Source organism: Salvia splendens, chromosome 20 (genome assembly GCF_004379255.2).
Source record: "Salvia splendens isolate huo1 chromosome 20, SspV2, whole genome shotgun sequence".
Taxonomy (NCBI): Eukaryota; Viridiplantae; Streptophyta; class Magnoliopsida; order Lamiales; family Lamiaceae; genus Salvia; species Salvia splendens.
In genome coordinates, this window is record NC_056051.1 from 21,909,048 (window position 1) to 21,928,377 (window position 19,330).

At 37.4% G+C, this 19,330-nt stretch overlaps 2 protein-coding genes and 1 long non-coding RNA gene across 6 annotated transcripts; 1 reads left to right on the plus strand and 2 right to left on the minus strand.

Annotated features, from left to right (window-relative positions):
• The first annotated feature begins 4,138 nt into the window (after positions 1-4,138).
• On the plus strand, positions 4,139-7,202 carry LOC121781183 (aspartyl protease family protein At5g10770-like). The gene is made up of 2 exons (XM_042178898.1): positions 4,139-4,376; positions 5,798-7,202. The coding sequence occupies exons 1-2, from the start codon at positions 4,196-4,198 to the stop codon at positions 7,051-7,053; spliced, it is 1,437 nt and encodes a 478-aa protein (XP_042034832.1). The 5' UTR covers positions 4,139-4,195; the 3' UTR covers positions 7,054-7,202.
• A 1,149-nt stretch (positions 7,203-8,351) lies between these two features.
• Positions 8,352-10,236, minus strand: LOC121782985 (protein ENHANCED DISEASE RESISTANCE 2-like). Of its 2 annotated transcripts, none has more exons than XM_042181006.1 (2): positions 8,637-10,236; positions 8,352-8,498 (listed from the first exon to the last, which is right to left on the minus strand). In XM_042181006.1, the coding sequence occupies exon 1, from the start codon at positions 10,150-10,152 to the stop codon at positions 9,253-9,255; it is 900 nt and encodes a 299-aa protein (XP_042036940.1). In that variant the 5' UTR covers positions 10,153-10,236; the 3' UTR covers positions 8,352-8,498; positions 8,637-9,252. The 2 variants fall into 2 exon arrangements, with proteins under 2 accessions (XP_042036940.1, XP_042036939.1); XM_042181005.1 differs by having other exon boundaries at positions 8,578-10,236.
• Positions 10,237-13,014: 2,778 nt separating this feature from the next.
• Positions 13,015-17,469, minus strand: LOC121782216. 3 transcript variants are annotated; one of them, XR_006046275.1, is made up of 3 exons: positions 17,338-17,469; positions 15,895-17,248; positions 13,015-13,394 (listed from the first exon to the last, which is right to left on the minus strand). It is a non-coding gene; the product is annotated as an uncharacterized LOC121782216 (long non-coding RNA). The 3 variants fall into 3 exon arrangements; XR_006046274.1 differs by having other exon boundaries at positions 13,015-13,469; XR_006046273.1 differs by having other exon boundaries at positions 13,015-13,521.
• Between the last annotated feature and the right edge of the window lie 1,861 nt (positions 17,470-19,330).

Consider the following 19,330-nt stretch of genomic DNA (forward strand, 5'->3'; position numbering starts at 1 on the left):
TAAAAGAAGTACTTTTATATCTGCTTCATTCTCTTTCTTCACTAAATACATAAAACAACACTTTATAAAATTCCATTACGCTCAAAGAAGAGGTCATCTTTATTAGGATGAAGGGAATATATCGATAAAAAAATTTACTATGAAGCCCCTCCCATAATTTATTTCTGCGTCCGCCACTGTCCGTGAGATATTTATATCTTGTAGTGTACTCCCTCTGTTCCATGTTAATAGAGTCGTTTTTCTATTTTGAGAAGTTCCAAGTTAATTGAGTCATTTCTATTTTTGGCAAAAGATACGCCTCTATTAACAAGGAAAAACGGAAGGAGTGAATAAACTAGCTGGAGTTGTTCTTTTCTTTATCCCAGGTATCGATGATGGGTACTAGCACCAACAGGGCAGGCCACTTCGGTCAGGATGTCTTGTCTAGCTCTAGCCTAGCCAGGACAAATAGACCGTTCTCATGCGCCTTGAGTCATTGCCAGATAAGTTTATATGCTTATTTTAATATGTTGTCGCCATCAGATTTACTTACACAAGCATAAAATATTAGCAGATTAATCAGTTTTAGGCTTTTAAGTATATTAGAGCATCTCCAATGGTCGGCGTCACCACCGGAGCGCCGATTTTTCGCCCACGCCGGTTTGACGCCGAACCATTGGAACCGGCGTGGGCGAAATCGGCGTCAAAATCGGCGTCGCCATGCCGATTCCCGCGCTGACGCCGGTTCCCACGCCGATCCTCACGGGCGCCATTGTGGCTCCCGGATCGGCGCCAAACCGGCGTCGGATTTAAATATTTTTTTTTTTTTTTTCGCAAAACACAATATATACGCGCGTTGAACCTCATTTTCATTCGCACCACTTGTTTTAACGAGTACTCTCTCTCTGGCAGGCGTCGACGCTGGCTGGCCGAAGAGGCAGAGACTGAACTATACCGGAGATTATAGCGGCAGCAGCGGTGGTTCGTCAGACCTCCCCGAGACGGCCCAGGAGGTCCCGACTCCTCGGTCGTTCGGTCGCCGACCTCGCCCGGTTGGGCAAAGGCGGGCGCAGCAGGTTGCGAGGGGGGGCACACCGAGTTCCCAGGATGTCCATTCGGCATCCCCCCTCGGCAGGTCTACCGAGGAGCTCAAATTCTTCGCGCGCCAACAAACGCGCGCTCAAATGGTGAAGACCTTAGCCGACTTCCAAGCGGCGGTGGACCCCGAGGTGAAGGATTTTCTTCGCGTATTGCTCCAGAGCCAGCGTGAAGAACTGGAGGCGATGAGGAGGGACACCGGCGGGAATAGCCGCGGCGTAGGTGGCGACGGAGGCGGCGGCGACGGCAGTGAAGAAGCGTTGGGCGACGACGGAGACGAGGACGGCGGCGATGAGTGATTTTGTTTTACTTTTTTAAATTAATGTACTTTTTACTTTTTGTAATTTTTTTAAATTGTTGTACTTTTTTTTAAAAGTAATGTACTTTTTAAATTTTAATATTATTATTCGAATTTTCCGTATTTGTCTCGTAAATTAAATTATGTATGTTGATACAATTGTAAATTAAATTATATAATTGTTATTAGTGATGTGGATAGGTAGTGTGAAGGCTATTTGATGGCTATTTGATGTCCAGTTGATGTGGCAAGCTGATGTGGCAGGAGAATTGTAGTGCTGATGATGTGGCAGTGTGAAGGCTATTTGACGGCTATTTGACGTCCGCCAGCATTGGAGATGCTCTTACTACTACTTTTCATGATTTGCCTTCAAGTAACAGATTAAATAGAGCCTTTTCTATGTATGTTTGTTTGTATATTATAACGATTATAAATGCAGCTCGAAATAGTTAGGTAATCAAGCATAAAAACTAGAAGACAGATTTTGAGACTACTAAGTACTCTGTTTCACCTTTCGAAAATCACATGAAAAAGAAGAAGAAAACAACATGAAGATGGCGTGGCGAGAAGCTGACAGTATTTACTCAGCTGGTTGCAGAATTCTTGTACAATAAAAGTTCCTTTTCCTTTTGATTCTGTATATGAAATGCACCTAGTTTACACACACACACACACACACACACAGAGTTGGCCTGTTCCATGGAAGCAGAGGAAACGAGTAAATATTGCTTGAAGCATGTGAATCTTAGGCTGTGTTTTAGACTTTAGAATAGTAGTACAAGAAATTAATGACTGCAGCATTTTGTGTAGAGTTTTAAAGAAACAAAAGGTAGCTAACTTCCAAAAAAAATCAATGTCAAATTGCGTGTATTATTTCAATAAATAGCTGTATAACTGTTGTCGGTGCCATGGTTTGCCTATTGAACTTGCTTGTATATGTTATATTGCTGCTCTGTTAATTACAAAAGGCGACCTTTGAATATCTGAATTATTGGGAATACCAATTCCCCTTTAATCACGTCGGTCCTATCTCATTCGTGTAATACTCCCACCATTGCTCCGATAGAAATTAATAAAGTAAGAGAGAAAAATGTAATTGAAATATTGTATAATATGCGGTGAAAAGTTTTTAAAAATAAAAAAGTAGATTAGTTTTATGGGACAGACTAAAAACACAAAAGTGACTATTGTTTGAGGATGGAAGGGAGTAGTTTTTTTGTAGTTGACAATTTAAATTGAATTAATTGGTTTTGAAATTGAGGCTTGAGATTAGTTGATGATACTAATATATTTGAAGCTATAACAACTTAACAAGTCAATCTATTCTATTTTTTTCATTTCATTTTTTTGAGTTTTTATCTGTTCTAATTCTAATATACCATACCAAATGGTGAATAAATAATCGATAATTGATATCACTATCATTTTGATATCACTATCATTTTGACTTGTGAATACATTTCCGCATTTGTATGAATTCATAATATTGCATATTGAGCAGTTAAACAAATACTAGATAGAAAGCATTTACCTGTTGTATTGTGTAATTCGGCAGTTTCATAAGATTATGTAATTGAATTAATCACTATCTGTATCTTTCTAATTCTGTACCATACATAATATTCCCTCCGTCAACATTGGCTATTTAATGTATAATTGGTAAAGTAAGAAAATGAAAAAAAAATAGTTAAAACTTAAAATTGCGCCGTGGATGATGAAGGCCATAAATAATAAAGTAAAAGAGAAGCCAAAAAAAGTTGTCATAAATGGATCGATGTGAACTTTTTTATAGGACGAAAAAGGAAGTATAACCTATTTGTATGGGACAAAGGGAGTATATAGATTAACTGCACATGGTTTAATAGTTTTATTTTCTTTTGGATTTAATTAATTCCTACACCGACTGTGATTAATTGAGTTATATTATTATAATCTAGTTCGTATTCTTTTATGAGTGTGTTTTTGCGATGACCCAATAAGTTTTTAACAAGGCTAGCTTCAAAAAAAATGCACAACTAACAATACAAATTAATGATCAAGAATGAGATTCTTGAGTTTTCATATGCTCAAGTTTACTAAGTCATATCATAATGTCAAGTAAAATAGGCCCTCTTATAATGTGTCGATAAAATAATTATCTAGTTTGGTATAAGGCAAAATCATGAAATTAAGGATTATGAGAAAAGAATATACTCCCTCCGTTCCACCCTGACTCTTCTATATTATTCTCTCTCTTACTTAATTTTATCTCCATTTTAATTATTTATCATCATTTTTCCAAAATAGGTGCGAAAATGAAACGTCTCGCTTAGGCTGTGACAGATTGAGTATTATATTACTCTTACTGTCCCACAATAAGAGTCACATTTAACATTTACGATAAATGATAAGTAGGTCTCACATTCAACTAACTCACTTCACTCACATTCCAATTCCATCTACTACATGTTATTCTCTTCTCAATTCTTTGTTAAGTTTAGATCGCGAAGATCAAAATCTTCAAGTTTAAATGAGTTTTTTTTTATTTTTTAAATATGATTTTATATCCTATATAGGAAAATGTATATAATTATAATAAAACCAATATAAAAAAGTGGGTCACATATTTCACTAACTTTTCCAATCCATTATTCTTTACATTTCTTAAAACTTGTGTCCAGACTAAATGTAACTCCTATCGTGGGACGGATGAAGTATTATATACCAAATGGGTCTAATGTAATTCTTAAAATCCTGTTTATATATATAGCCAAGATGATGGAAGCCTAGTGTTCACAAGCCACATCAAACAAAAATCACTCACATCTCACTCACTCACTCATGGCCACTCCCCATTTCCTCTCCACTTTCATCAAATCTTCTTTCCTTTTCTTGGTTTTTATCTCAAGTTTTTTAGACCAAACTCATGCTTTTGAAGCCAAAAATACCAAGATTCAACACTCTTTCCACACAATTCAGATAAGCTCCCTTTTTCCAGCCTCTGTTTGCAGTCCTTCCAAAGGTAACAATTCCTCTCTCTCATTTGCATTTTATTCAAATATTTGCAGCCTTGAAGTTGAGATAAATGAAGGTCAAATCTTTAATTCAATTAATTAATCAACTTTATTATATTTCTGTTTCCTGTCATCTTTGAACTAATCATCAAATCTTATATCCTGAAAATGTAACAAAAACTTTGATAATAATGGTCATTTTTCTAATTTTATGAGAAATTTGGCCTTTCTTCCTGTACGGCATGCAATAAGTCATTTTCAAATTTTTAAAAATATGCAACAAGTCATTTTCATATTTCAACTGTTTAAAAATAGGTGGGCAATAATCCTTTTTGTACCATGGATTAAAATCAATAATGTGAGCATAAAAAAGATGAAAAGGTTCGATTTTGGCATAATATTTGGATTTATGGGTACAAATTCATAATTCCTTAGATATTGAATCTTGTAGTTAGAAGCAAATATCAAGTGGTTAACAGCTATTTTTTAAATTAATTAATCTTTTGGCTTTATGTGAAAAAAACATTAAACAATTAATTGCTCGTGCCTTGTCTTCTTTTGCTGTGTGTTTTTTAGTGTGTGAAAGTCCGTGTGTTTTATAATTCTGTCTCATAATTTAGCCTTAGTTTTCAAGAAATTGATAATGAATTCTTATTGTCTGGATTATTTCAATAATGTTAGTATTACTAGTATTTTATTTCTCTTCACAGCTGAATAGAAGTTATTTTATTTAAAATAAAATTAATATTTTTAACATAAAAATATTCATACTCTTTTGAATTGTTGATTGTGCTACCCTTCAGAATTCGTTATCACAAGAAGAGGTTATATTACTAAAAGTAATTAGACTTTTTTTTATTAATTGAATATCTCATTAAAATATCCCATTATATTAGACAATCATATAATAAATCAAATCCAGCCCAATTACTACGAAACCTAATCCCCCACTCAAAACCAATTAATTGGATCCCACAATCCAACCAACTCCACTCTAATCGATTGGCCTTATCATACCCCAAAAATAATACTAGCAACATACAAAAATTGATCCTCTTATCTTCCCATTAAATATGTTAAAATTTAGGAAATAAGCTAAAAATAGTCATTTGAACAACTATTACTTTACACGATTCTACATTATTTGAGAATGATCTTCCTCTTTTGGTATAACTTTTCTCACTACTTGTTAACCTCTCGCATGCATTAATTGATCAATACATGCTCTACTAGTTAGGTTTAGCTTAACAAGAACCTTCTGTCTAATGCACCTTTTTATAATAGTACTAACTAATTAAAGGATTGTAACCAACATCAAATTAAGCTAGTCCCACAATCTATTGCTAATGTGATATTGGTAACACAATTCATGTAATTTTATGACATCAATAACGCATGCATCTAATACATGGAAAATTTGAGTTATCAGATTCAATCAAGAAGAGGCCATCCACACTAGAAGTTTTCCATCGGCACGGCCCGTGTTCGAAACTCAGCCAAGACGAAGTCGTCGCAACGCCATCTCTAAGTGACATTCTCGCTCATGACCAATCCAGAGTTAAGTCAATCCGAGCTCGTCTGGACTCCATTCGGACCATGGACAAAGTCAAGGATGAAAAGGTCAACCTCCCCGCGCACTCTGGGAGCTCCCTAGGCTCAGGAAACTACCTAGTCTCCATGGGCCTAGGTAGCCCTAAGAAAACCCTCTCCCTCATCGTCGACACGGGGAGTGACCTAACATGGACCCAATGCCAACCGTGTATGCGATCCTGCTACAAACAACAAGACCCAATATTCGACCCCAAAACGTCAACCTCATATTCCAATGTATCATGCACCTCAACCACGTGCTCTGAGCTATCCTCCGCCACAGGCAACACGCCCAGCTGCAGCCTTGGGACGTGCGTCTACGGCATCCAGTACGGCGACCAGTCATTTTCAGTAGGATTGTTCAGCAAAGACACACTCACCATCGCCACCGACGTTTTCCCGGACTTCATGTTTGGCTGTGGCCAAAACAACCGAGGGCTCTTCGGCCGAACCGCCGGACTAATCGGCCTCGGCCGGGACCCGCTCTCAATCGTGTCGCAGACCGCGACAAAATACGGAAAGTACTTCTCGTACTGCCTCCCCTCAAAGTCGAGCTCCACGGGCTACCTCACGCTCGGGAAAGCTACATCGGGAAGCGTGCAATTCACACCGTTTGACTCATCTCATGGCTCCTCATTCTACTTCATCAGTATTACCTCCATCGCCGTCTCGGGCCAGCAGCTCCCGATCGGTGGAGCTGTTTTCAAGACTGCCGGCGCGATCATAGACTCCGGCACGGTGATCACACGCCTGCCGCCAGCAGCATACAGCGCCCTGAGCGCGGCGTTCAAGCAGGGGATGAAGAAGTACCCGGCGGCGCCGGCATTCTCTATCTTGGACACGTGCTACAACCTCTCGAACTACACGAGCATCTCCGTCCCCACCGTGTCGTTCACATTTGACGGCGAGGTGATGATCGACCTCAGCCCGTCCGGGATAATGATCGCGGTTAGCTCCACGGTGGCGTGCCTTGCCTTCGCCGGGAATGGAGACGCCGCCAACATCGGAATTTTTGGGAACACGCAGCAGCTGGCGTTTGAAGTAGTGTACGATGTCGTTGGAGGGAAGCTGGGATTTGCAGCTGCTGGATGTTGATTGATTTATGTCTAACAACTAGCAATTTTACTTACTACTTCAAATAAAACGTACTTTATTAAATTTCCGAAGGAAGGAAATATGTTAATGTGATTTATCTAGTGTATGATATAATATCAGAAAATTTCAAATCAAATAGGTTCCTCCAAGATTGAATTGTTGAAGTGAGTGGCAAATTACACTTGTGATGCCCCATGTTCCATTACAAATTGTACAACATTTTTCAGTTTTTCACTTCCTTGGATATGTGAAGCTATATTTTCACCTACAAATTGTACAACACTTATCGTCCCTACAAGTTATTCATTCAATTTTTTTATGAAAGATGTTACAAACTGTACAACAATTTTGATTGTTTTGCAAGCATCGTCCCCAAAAAGTTATATCCATGTTTGTGGATTTTAATAAAATACTAGTCCTAGATTGCCTAACCACACGTCTATCACATCTTTAACCAGATATGTCGTAATATAAAGGTATAAACATCTCTAGCACGCCAAACTTGATCGAATTACATCTACAAATTCAATTTTCCATCTGATATGAGGACTCAACATGAGCTTCATTGAGTTATTTATAATTACCATTCACTAATTTGGGACTATTATGTTGTTACTCCATAGCCATTTTCCTTTGTTTACAATTCAAGATCTCGTCTTTTCGGATTCAATTCACATTATTCACTCGCCTCGAATACACACAAAACGAAAGGACATTTGGGAATCAAGAATCCGGCCATACGATTAGGAATCCCCGGTTGCATACAAATCTCACTTCATCATAAGAAGACCATAAATTGTGTCTCAAGATTAACTTAATCATATTGATAGTTAGAAAATCTGCACCAGTTCACAAAATCAACATATCTCCCTAACTTATCAAAATTATCAGCTGCTCAATCAATCATATAGAAAATTCCAAGGCCAGCCAGTACTCCCTCCGTCCCACATAATTTGACCTCCCTAATATATATGAAAAGTACTCCCTCCGTCCCACATAATTTGACCCAGTTTTCCATTTCGAGACGTCCCACATAATTTGACCCATTTCACTTTTACCATTTTTGGTAGTGGACTCCACATTCCACTAACTCATTTCTACTCACATTTAATTATAAAACTAATATATAAAAGTAGGACTCACATTCCACTAACTTTTTCAACTCACTTTTCATTACATTTCTTAAAACTCGTACTCAGTCAAAGTGTCCCAAATTATGTGGGACGGAGGGAGTATATGAAAGAAAAAAGTGAGAGAAGAACGACAGAATAGTACAATGGTCCAGCAAGATTGGGTGGTGATTTATGATTCGTTATTCGTCATTCATGATTCATGATTGTTGTACCTCATTCATGCCCTTCCAAGGTAGATGTTAAAGTACATTTTCTTACTGAGTGATTTTCAGACTTCAAACTTACCCTTACCTTCTCAGAAATAGTGGAATCCTGCCAAAATAATAATGGACTGAACACACAATAAAGATTAAAGCAACCCACAACCACAGCAAACCTAAAGTGCTCACACCTCAAGAAAATGAGATCTTTCAAGAAAAATGATGCAAAATATGGCTCTCTCCTTCCTACCTTTTGGATGGCTGGAGAAAAAGGTAGCCATATCCCTTTCTTCATTGTTAGCTTCCCTTCAATATCCATAGAATAATATGATACATTCAACAGTTAACATATAATAAGACGAAGTAAAACTAATGCAAACCAACCAAATTCGGAATTATTAGCAAAAAAGGTTGAGTCCTTTCTTTTATGAAAGCAACCAAAATCTATTTTTTCTTGACGGGGCCATCCTCATCATCTTGTAGGAGTTGAAGAAAACAATAGCTTTTTAAGATACAAGAGCAATCAAGAAGACTAAATTTCCATGACATAACATGAAAAGCACAAATTTCTAGGCCGGAGTTTAATCAATAGCATTGCACTGTGCAGATTGAGCATTCCAAGCAAAAGGCAATAATTATTTATATATCTATAACTGTTGTAGGGTTACCATCATATTATAAACATTTTTCCAAGTTCTTTTTAATGTCAGTGATGAAGAAATTAAAGGTAACACAATCAAAATGGTGAAATTAAATAAAATCACCATTGCAACTAAACGATTATTACTACATTAAGGGATTCATCATAATAGTATTTGTTTAATATACTTACCAATAGCTAAATAACAACGAAAATGATGAGTTAATCAAACCTCATTTTCGCTTTCGCCGCCGCTACTCATCGGCAAAACCTTGCTCGTTGCAACGGCGGCGCTATCAACAAACGTGGCGGAGCTCATCTCCATTTGACAAATCCTCACGGCGCCGAACAGCCGCTCGGGGAGCTCTTCCTCCTTTTGCCCCTCGACCAAAAACCCCATGTCCACCGTCACCGCCGTCACGCAACCTAACGCCAGCTTCAAAATTGCGGAGGCGATTGCGGAGCTACCGATATCGACATCGATTTCCAAATAATTAGGTCCGCGGTGATAGTAGCAATTCAATGCCTTCCCCAACAAACACGCTGAGTAATTCCCCACCGCCGATTTCACAATCCACGGTCCTTTGACGATCTTATTCACGATCTTAAATCGGCTGTTTCGGAAGGCGTCGGAGCCGTTGATGAACTGGTGAAACAGCGGATTCGAGACAATCGGCTCGTCGATTTTGCTGGAGAAGTAGAAAACCGCGGAGTAATGCTCGCGCCCGGGGACTTGTAAATTGATCGCGATGATGAACGTTTTAGAAGATTTCTCGCACTTCGATGCGCGTAGCGCGGTCATCACGCGGTTGTCCGTCCGCGCGAGGACGTGATCGAGTTTTGCGCTGGATCTGAGCCAGTCGACGCCGGCGGGATTCATCAGCCACTCGCCGGCGGGGGTTTTAGCCTTCTTCGCGAGGTAATTCGGACCGCGGACAGAGAAATTGTCCCCCGGCGGCGATGCCCAGCCGTTGGATCCGGTGTTGAGGTCGACGTGCTTCAGCGATCCGGTGGCGATGGCCACATCTCTCCAATCCTCGCCGCTGCCGGAGGTCGCGGTGGAGGGGGAGATGCGGTGGTGATTCTGGCTGTTTTGGTGCTTCTGCTTGTGCTTTACAGAGCACATTGATTTTTGCTTTGCTGGCGACGGTTTCTCTCTCTCTCTGTAGACGTCGGCGTTGGAAGCTCCGCCGTGAGAATAACAGAAAGATGAGATGATTTTGGGAGTGGGATTTTGGGGGCTTAATATATTATAAATATAGGCAATTCGTTACGAATACGATAGTGTGAAGTTACGATAATACCCTCTGCTTCGTGTATTATAAATATAGGCAATTCGTTACTAAATATATTTCGAATCACTAAATTAATACTCATAATCATTAAGCTGGCTGTATTTTGACTATTTATGGTATATAGTACTGCATCGGTCTCATGTTATGTGAGGCGTTTCTTTTCGTCACATGATTTAAGAAAGTTGTGTTTAGTGAGTTAAATAAAGTAGACAAGAGAATAAAGTAAAAGAAAGAAAATAGAGTAAAGTAAAAAAAATAAAGTAAGTAAGATTAGATGTGTTGTTTTTAGTCAAAAAGGAAATGACTCAAGTAACTTGGAATAACCCAAAAAAAGAAAACGACTCAAGTAACTTGGAATGGAGGGAGTAAGTATTAAAATATTAATCAAGCAAGAATATAATTGACATAATGATAATAAATAAACTGCATGCGATGTTTTATCAAACATAATATTAGATATTCATGTCAAATACATACTCCCTCGATCCCTAAAGAGTATAAACTTTGGGTTCGACACGTGTTTTAATGCATTATTGGTAAAATAAGAGAGAGATAAATAGAGAAAGTTTTTAAAGTATTGTTAATGGAGAATGAGTCTCACCTTGTTAGAGAGAAGAGAGTTTCTAAAATTGAAATGTTCATACTCTTTGGGGACGAACGAAAAAAGAAATAGTGCATACTCCTCAGGGACGAGGGAGTACAATTAATTAATTTACCCAATATCATGTTCAAATAATGTTATTAATCTTGCTAGTCAGTTAAGACGATATAGCATGTATTTCAAAGTCGAGATATATCTAGTGACCAAGTTACCGATACTAAACATTTGTATTAGTGAATTAATATTTGTTACACGGGCTGATAATTATTACGCTAGGTTAAATTTTGACTATTTATTAATTCAAATATTCATCAAACAAGAATATAATTGTCATAATGAGATAGTATCATAAGCTATAAATAAACTGCATGAGATATTTATTACACATATATTATTAGATATTCACGTGACCATTCCAATATATACAAAGTAAGACGAATTAAATTCAATTATGTACGCAATTATCGAAATATAATTGAGTTCTACCACCGAGGGTATATTCGCGAAAAGGAAAAGGAATTGATGACGTGTACCATTTGACATTTTACAATCACGGTCACAAGATCCGAGCTTTTTAAGTAGTGCCACCTGGCACTCAATGTTTTACACTTGACCGTTTTCTACACTTTGTCCTTATATACTCATTTTTAAAATTTTTAAAAGATTAGGCATGCACGAATTGAACCGAACCGCCGGTTCACAAATAGGAACCGGCGTGGCAGTTCCGAACCGGCTGACGGTTCGGCGGTTCATGCGGGCCAGTTCAGGTTCAGGAATATCAGGAACCGGAACCGACGGTTCAAATAAAAAAAATTAAAAAAAATATTTATTATTTATTATTTATAAAAATTAATTTTTATATTTAAAAATCAATCAATTTTCACAAATAAATAAATACAAGAATTTCATAATAGCCCATATTTATTTGTTGGGCCTCTGAATTCTAAAAGCCATTCTTAGTTATTTCTATTTTATAGAAACATCCTTGAATATTTTGTGTTTCACTTTCAATGTGGGACAAATATGTTGAAGTATTTTCTCTTATAACTACATGTTTAGCTCATTCATTCTTTTTTTTCCAATGTGAGATACAAAACTTTCTTTTGTCTTCTACTTTTCTTTATTTTTTTACTATATTTTATTATTCACTAATTTTATCTTTATTTTTATCATGATTCTTTTTCCAAGACAAATTTATAGATAATAATAGCATCAAATAGAATATTTAATTAAATTTGAATGTTGCATGTTGCTCATAATTTGTATATTTATATAATGTGGATGTGTTCAAATAATATTTGGATTTAAATGTGCTCACTTTTAATAATTCAAAGAAATCATTCTTGGTTGTTTCACTTATATAGAGACCTCCTTGAATATTTTGTGTTTCACTTTCAATGTGGGACAAAATATGTTGAAGTATTTTCTTTTATAACTATATGTTTAGATCATTCATTCATCTTTTTCCAATGTGGGATACAAAACTTTCTTTTGTTTTCTACTTTTCTTTATTTTATACTACATTTTATTATTCACTAACATTATCTTTATTTTTGTATGATTTTTTTCTAACACAAATTTATAGATAATAATAGTATCAACTAGAATAGTTTAGGTTGAATAGTTTAATTAAATTTGAATGTTGCATGCTGCTCATAATTTGTATATTTATAGAATATGGACGTGTTCAAATAATTGGATTTAAATGTAAGCATGTTGCTAATTTTTCTCAATATATTGATTAAAATGTGAAAAGAGCAACAATTAATATAATTTGTATCATAGTGATAAAAATAGATAACTAAAGAATGATTTGTATATCGATATAATATGGTTTATATATTTATATATTAGTAGTAGACTAATAGTATGATTTTGTATAATAGCTATTATTCTAATAGATGTAGTATAATTTATATAAATAAAATTATTATTTGTGAATATATTCTTGATTGATAAAAATAAACAATTATTGAGTAATATGATTTGTATATAGATAAATAATCATTCATATAATAGTTATTGCTATATTAATACAATTTGTAATAATTATTCTCTTAATGTGTATGTAGAACAGTAAAATATAGAGACATAGTGGAAAAAGTAGTTGTATTTGGTGTATTTTATTACTCAACATAGGCCATATATAATAGTACAAAACACTAAGCTAGGCTATATCACATCACCGATGTGGGACAAAATACTAATATTCTTAACACTCCCCCTCAAGCTGGAACATCTATATTATCCAGATTGGTACAAAGTTCTCAAAAATGTTTTTCCTCAAACATCGGCAGCAATAGTAGTAGCCAAAACTATAGGACAGTAGTAGTTGCAGCTGTTGCATAAGTAGAGCTGCAAGGCAGAGTAGTAGTAGCTGTAGCAGAGTAGTAGCTATAGGGCAGTAGTAGCAGAAGTAGCAGATGCAGAGCAATAGTAGTAACTGTAGCAGATGCAGAGCAATAGTAGTAACTGTAGCAGAGTAGCAGATGCATGGTAGTTAGTATCAGCTGTAGCAAAGTAGCAGCTGTATGGCAGTTGTTGCAACTGTAGTAGAAGTAGCCGATGCAGGTCAGTGACAGTTGTAGCAGAGTAGTAACTGTAGAGCAGAAGTAGTAGATGCATGATAGTAGTGACAGTTGTAGCAGAGTAGTTGTAGAGATGTAGAGGAGTAGAATAATAACTGCTGACAAGAGTCAGAGCACAGGTAGATAAAAAGCAAGCAAGAGCTCTGGCAGATAATAGCGCAGAGCAACGGAGTAGGAGTAGAACATCAGGCAAATAAGCAGCAAGCAAATAATAGCGCAGAGTGCAGCAACGTCAGAAACCTTAGTTTGGGCAGAGTAGCGGAGTAGAGGATAACAAGCAGAGTAGAGTAGAGCATAACAGAGCCGTAATTTTGGGAAGAGTGGTATAGCAGAACCATAATTTCGGGTAGAGTAGTAGAACATAACACTTATAATTTCAGGTATAGTAGATCAGAGTAGGAACGGAAGAGCAGGCAGTGGCAGAAACCCTAATTTCATCTTTTTTTTGTTTTTTTTGTGGAAACCTTAATTTTCTAGAGACGGATTCGAATCCGCCCTGATACCATGTAGAACAGTAAAATATAGAGACATAGTAGAGAAAGTAGTTGTATTTGGTGTATTTTATTACTCAACACATGCCACATATATATAGTACAAAACACTAAGCTAGGCTATGTCACATCACCGATGTGAGACAGAATACTAATATTCTTAACAGTGTAATACTAATATTTATACACAAACGAATCGATAATGATACTTATTAGTTAACATATACTAATATTTATACACAAACGAATCGATAATCGATAATTGATAATGTGGGACGGAATACTAATATTTATTAGTTAACATATACTACATAAACTTATACACAAACGAATCGATAATGATAAAGGATTAAAGAATAATACTTTATGTAATAATATTTGTTGTTGTTAAATTATAATTATACTAATAGAAAATAGTCAAGATATAAACAAAGATGATGGAAATCTACCATGTAGTTACAAATAATGACTTTTATCCCACATTGAAAGAAAGAGCACCACATCCAAGAACATGTAGCTATAAAAGAGAATCATCCAATACACTATCTTTCAACTCAAAGGCTCAAGTCCAACATTATAAGTTGTGACTTGTAGTCTCGGTCAAATAAAGACTAAAACAAAACAAAAAATTGAACCGCCGAACCGGCCCGAAACCGGCAGTTTTGGCTGAAAACCGGCAGTTTTGAACCGCCCCATGAACCGCCGGTTTTTTGAACCGGAACCGGAACCGCCTAGAACCTTGGCGGGTCGGTTCAGGTTCAATGAAATTTGAATCGTGAACCGCCGGTTCCAATGTGCATGCCTAGATTAAACATCAGCGAAACCGGCTATTTTTGAACCGTGTGCATGCCTAGATTAAACTATTTTGATATTTCTATGATTGATTCTATAGCAAATCAGTCAACATTCAGCCGATTTATATTGCCGTTGTTAGAAATATTTCCTATTTTCCAGAATTTAAAAGTAGTTTCCGGTCACACTCAAACTTTCGGTATAATTGATTTTGCTACTTGCAATCAAATTATAATTAGTTAATTACGTCAAAATACATCTATATTTAGTTCTACGCACCTTTCAACTCTTTTTTTTCTTTCGCACATAAATTTAAATATTTATAGTAATAAAAAGACACAACCTTTATTTTTTTCTGGATTTGGTAAAGAACTCCAAATTCAAATAACAATCTTTATTTTTCATGTGGTTATGGTGTCCGTATTAATTTGGATTTGTGAAAAAAATAGTAGTAATGGCCATAATTAATCTATTTTAAGGCAATTGTTCCTTTAAAGTTTATAGATCCTAACTAAGTTGATACGAGCACGATTAAGCTGGAGTTCGTGCATTCCCAACTGTGAACCACCATCTTTTTACTAATAATTTCTAATTATTCTAGAGATGTGATAATAATAGGATAGCCAAAAGAAAAATTATAGAGTGCGAATTAAAGCTCTAGTACATAAACTAACTTTTACTATTATAATGGAAAATATGGCAAGTGACATTGAAATAAAGGCGCAACGAAAAATCAATTAGGTGTGTCACAATCTTTGTACAACCATGCCACGTGAATATTTGATACATAATTATTCCTCTAATTAAATTGTAGTGGCATGGAGCTTCAACATCCATTAGTTTACATATATTTATGTTTGTGCAACCAATCAACTTCCTCAATTCAATGTGACATCTATATTAATTCTTATTCTGATTAGGTAGTACTACTCGTTTTCTTTTTGAATATTTGGAGAGCCACTTGAGTCAGTTAACTACCCACTTTCGAAGAAGACGAAGGAGAAAACAAACATTTGACAAAAGTTCGGACAAAATCACTTCATGAATGAGACAAGTATAAAATAAACCATTGAGATTATGTAAAGTTGGTGTTGTTTTTACCTTGTATTGTAGAACGCAAAATGTCTCTTTCATAACGTCGAACAGTAGCTCTCCAACCACGCCGAAGCAGACTTGTTGTCATAGTAAGCAAACTCGTTGTCATCCTTGATCCTTGGTGTGTGCGATCTCTGCCAAGAATATATCCAACTTCTCCGTATAGAGAGCATCATGTTGAGGTGCACTAAGCTCAACATGAACTTGATCATAACAATAGCAAGAAACAGCAGAACCGAAATCCAGAATGAGTGTGGCATTCGAAAACTTTCCATTATCAGGACCTCATCACCAGGAGCAAATCCACAGCCAGCTATAGCCACTGAATGTTGTCTTGCCTTCATTACTCAAAACATACGCCTCTGAAGTGTCGTCATGATTCAAGAAATCCGCAAAGGGAATCATGGAAACGCCCCTTGAGCTCACCCATGCTCGAGTAGTAACTAATCCATATGCATATGTGAAATCCAGTAGCGTAGCATTATGAAATATTCGGGGAAGTTATCAAAAACCAACTTAACAGCCAAAAAAAACTTATTCCATCCGATTCTTCTGTTTGAGAGTTTCTTTATACAGAGCACTCTGTCGAACCATATCCATTTCCTCATCACTCCAGAACACCAAGCTATGCATATCCTTTGGCAGAGGAGGAAGGCGGCTGATGTAAGGCGCCCACTCAGACTTCTTCCCCAGCCTTTTCTCATGCAGAATGAGTAAAGCAACTTCACCAACTTCATCTCCCAGCAAACAAGCTATTCCCAGAGGAAGATTATCCGGAGCGAGGTGCACACTATACAGAATCTAGAACAAGCAATACCCAATTTGTATATCCACAGCATTGTATATCCTTAGCAGCACCCAATGCTCTACCGTAAGCTGCTTTCATATTGAAAGTACAGAAGAAATCATAGCAACCCTCATCTATATGTGACCCCCCTTAAACACCAGCCGATGATACGCATAAACGCAAACAGAAAGAGGCGAGTATAGGCCTCTGAGACCGAGCCCACAAACTGTTTGTTGTATTGACTGAGTGAAGTAGCATATCACACTGTAACAGAACCTATTTATTGCTTGACTGTAGGATCGAAATCGAAGGAAATGCACTACTCAAATCGGAATCATTTCACATAGATATTTTTTAACGACTTTGAACAACCAATTCATAGATGAGACTAAGTAATAGAGCAATATTTCAATCAAAAATGGAACAATTGTCAGAAAATTAATCAAAGACGAGAAACGTAAATGACGAAAACATATAATGTTCACTTCCTTCGCCAATTCTCCTTTGTAGCCGCTAGTGCTTCTTCGTTTTCTTCGATGCCCTATCCGTAGCTAATTTGTAAAACCAGTAAACCTAAATCAGCCAAAATATATGAAATTAATATCAACAAAGCCACAGAATTGATGATCGATGAGTTTAATTTGAGGAATGGAGATACTGACAAATGCGATGACGTGGGCGGCGATGAGAAGGGCGACAACGAAAGGGAGTAGATCGTTCCGATTCGCCTTCAACTCGAGATTAGCCATTTTTGCTAGAGTTTGTGTATACAGAATACAAATACGTAGTTTTCTACCCTTTTCTTATACGTTTTGCAATTTCACTTTCATACGTATATTGTTTAAATATTTGTCCTTTGTCCTTATATTTATCTTTAAAAGATTACTCCTCTGTGTATTATTTTATTATTATTATTAAACCCCATTTTATTTGAGACTGAGCTAAACAATTGAATTTGCCTCCATTCATTGTGTTGTGCTCCAGATTAATTTACTTCAAACGAGCTTAGAGCATCCACAGTGGGACGGATATCCCGACGGACTTCCCAAAAACACCCTCTTCCACGTCATAAAGACATCCCACTACACAATGGCGGACATCCCGATGGACATCCACAATAATAAAAATGCACAAATTCACCAAATTAAACAATTTACGGAATTAAAATTTCGACAAGAATACGGACGGAGAAAGTGCAATGATAATTTCATTAAATAAAAAAATAAAAAAAAGTACATTTCATCAAAAAAAAGTCTAAACAAATTACATTATAAATATCAACGACAATCCATCTGCGTCCATAGCTCTTCAATTATATCGTTCTGGAGTCGAATATGGGCATGTCGTTGGCGCATGTCGGCAAATGCACGAACTCGATCGGCCTCTTCATGGGGTATCCCCATGAGTACATTGGCGGTGGTCACGCCGTGGCTTCGACCGTCAGCATCAACATCATCATTGGCTTAATCAATCAGTGTTGGACCTTCATCTTCGACAATCATGTTGTGCATGATAATACATGCGTACATGATATCAGCGATGTTGTCAATATACCACAGCCGTGATGGACCCTTCACTGCCACCCATCGAACCTGGAGCACACCAAATGCCCGCTCCACATCCTTGCGCGCTGCCTCCTGACGACCCGTAAAATAGATCTTCTTTTCGTCTGTTGCGCATCTGATTGTCTTCACAAAGACGGGCCACATAGGGTATATCACATCTGCCAAATAATAGCTCATATTGTGCTGGTTGCCGTTGGCGACGAAACTGACAGCCGGACCAACGCCCATGCATTGGTCGTTGAAAAGGGGCGACGACTGGAGGACGTTGATGTCATTGTTTGGCTCGGCTACTCCAAAATACGCATGTCAAATCAACAGCCGATAGTCAGCTACCGCTTCAAGGATCATCGTGGGATTCTTGCCCTTGAAACCGGTAGTGAACACCCCTTTCTAGGCGGCGGGGCAGTTCTTCCACTCCCAATGCATACAATCTATGCCGCCCAACATTCTCGGAAACCCGTGCAGACTCCCGTGCATATCCATCAGAGCCTGACAATCTTCGGGGGTAGGCTTCCGAAGATACCTATCCCCGAATATCTCCCTAAAGCTCTCACAAAAATACTTCAGACATTCGCGGGCAGTCGTCTCGCCGATGTGGAGGTACTCATCGAACATGTCGGCCGCAGTGGCTGACGTCCGGACGGACGTCGTCGGAAATCCACGGAACTCCGGTGTCCGCAAGTGACGTCCACGTCCGCCGGTCGCTAGCCTAATGGAGGACGTCCCGCGCGAATGTCCGGCACGCCGGTCCGCGTCTGTCGTTGCGGATGCTTTAAAGGTGAATTCCTCATCTTCAATTATTACTTTCTAGCTGATAAAGAAGTTATATTAAGAAATTTATTGATTAGTGAAGCTGATACATTGTGGTCGTTTTGTAGTTGATTATAAGTACGAATATTTGCCGCTGAATTTAGGGGAAATTTAAGTCCCTGAGCCTTAAATTTGTAGGATTTTGCAGGGTTGAGTGGCATGGGGTTGTGCATCATTGCTCGAATCCACTAATAGCATTTCGATTTGGCTATAGGTATCCTCCGATCAAGCACAGTTTCTTGCAATGCTTGTCCAGATTATGGGAGCAAAGAAGTGTACT

Coding starts and splice junctions, on each gene's coding strand:
- LOC121781183 (XM_042178898.1), top strand. CDS start 4,196: ATGGCCACTCCCCATTTCCTCTCCACTTTCATCAAATCTTCTTTCCTT. Junction 4,377..5,797: donor TGTTTGCAGTCCTTCCAAAG/GTAACAATTCCT, acceptor TTGAGTTATCAG/ATTCAATCAAGAAGAGGCCA.
- LOC121782985 (XM_042181006.1), bottom strand. CDS start 10,152: ATGTGCTCTGTAAAGCACAAGCAGAAGCACCAAAACAGCCAGAATCAC.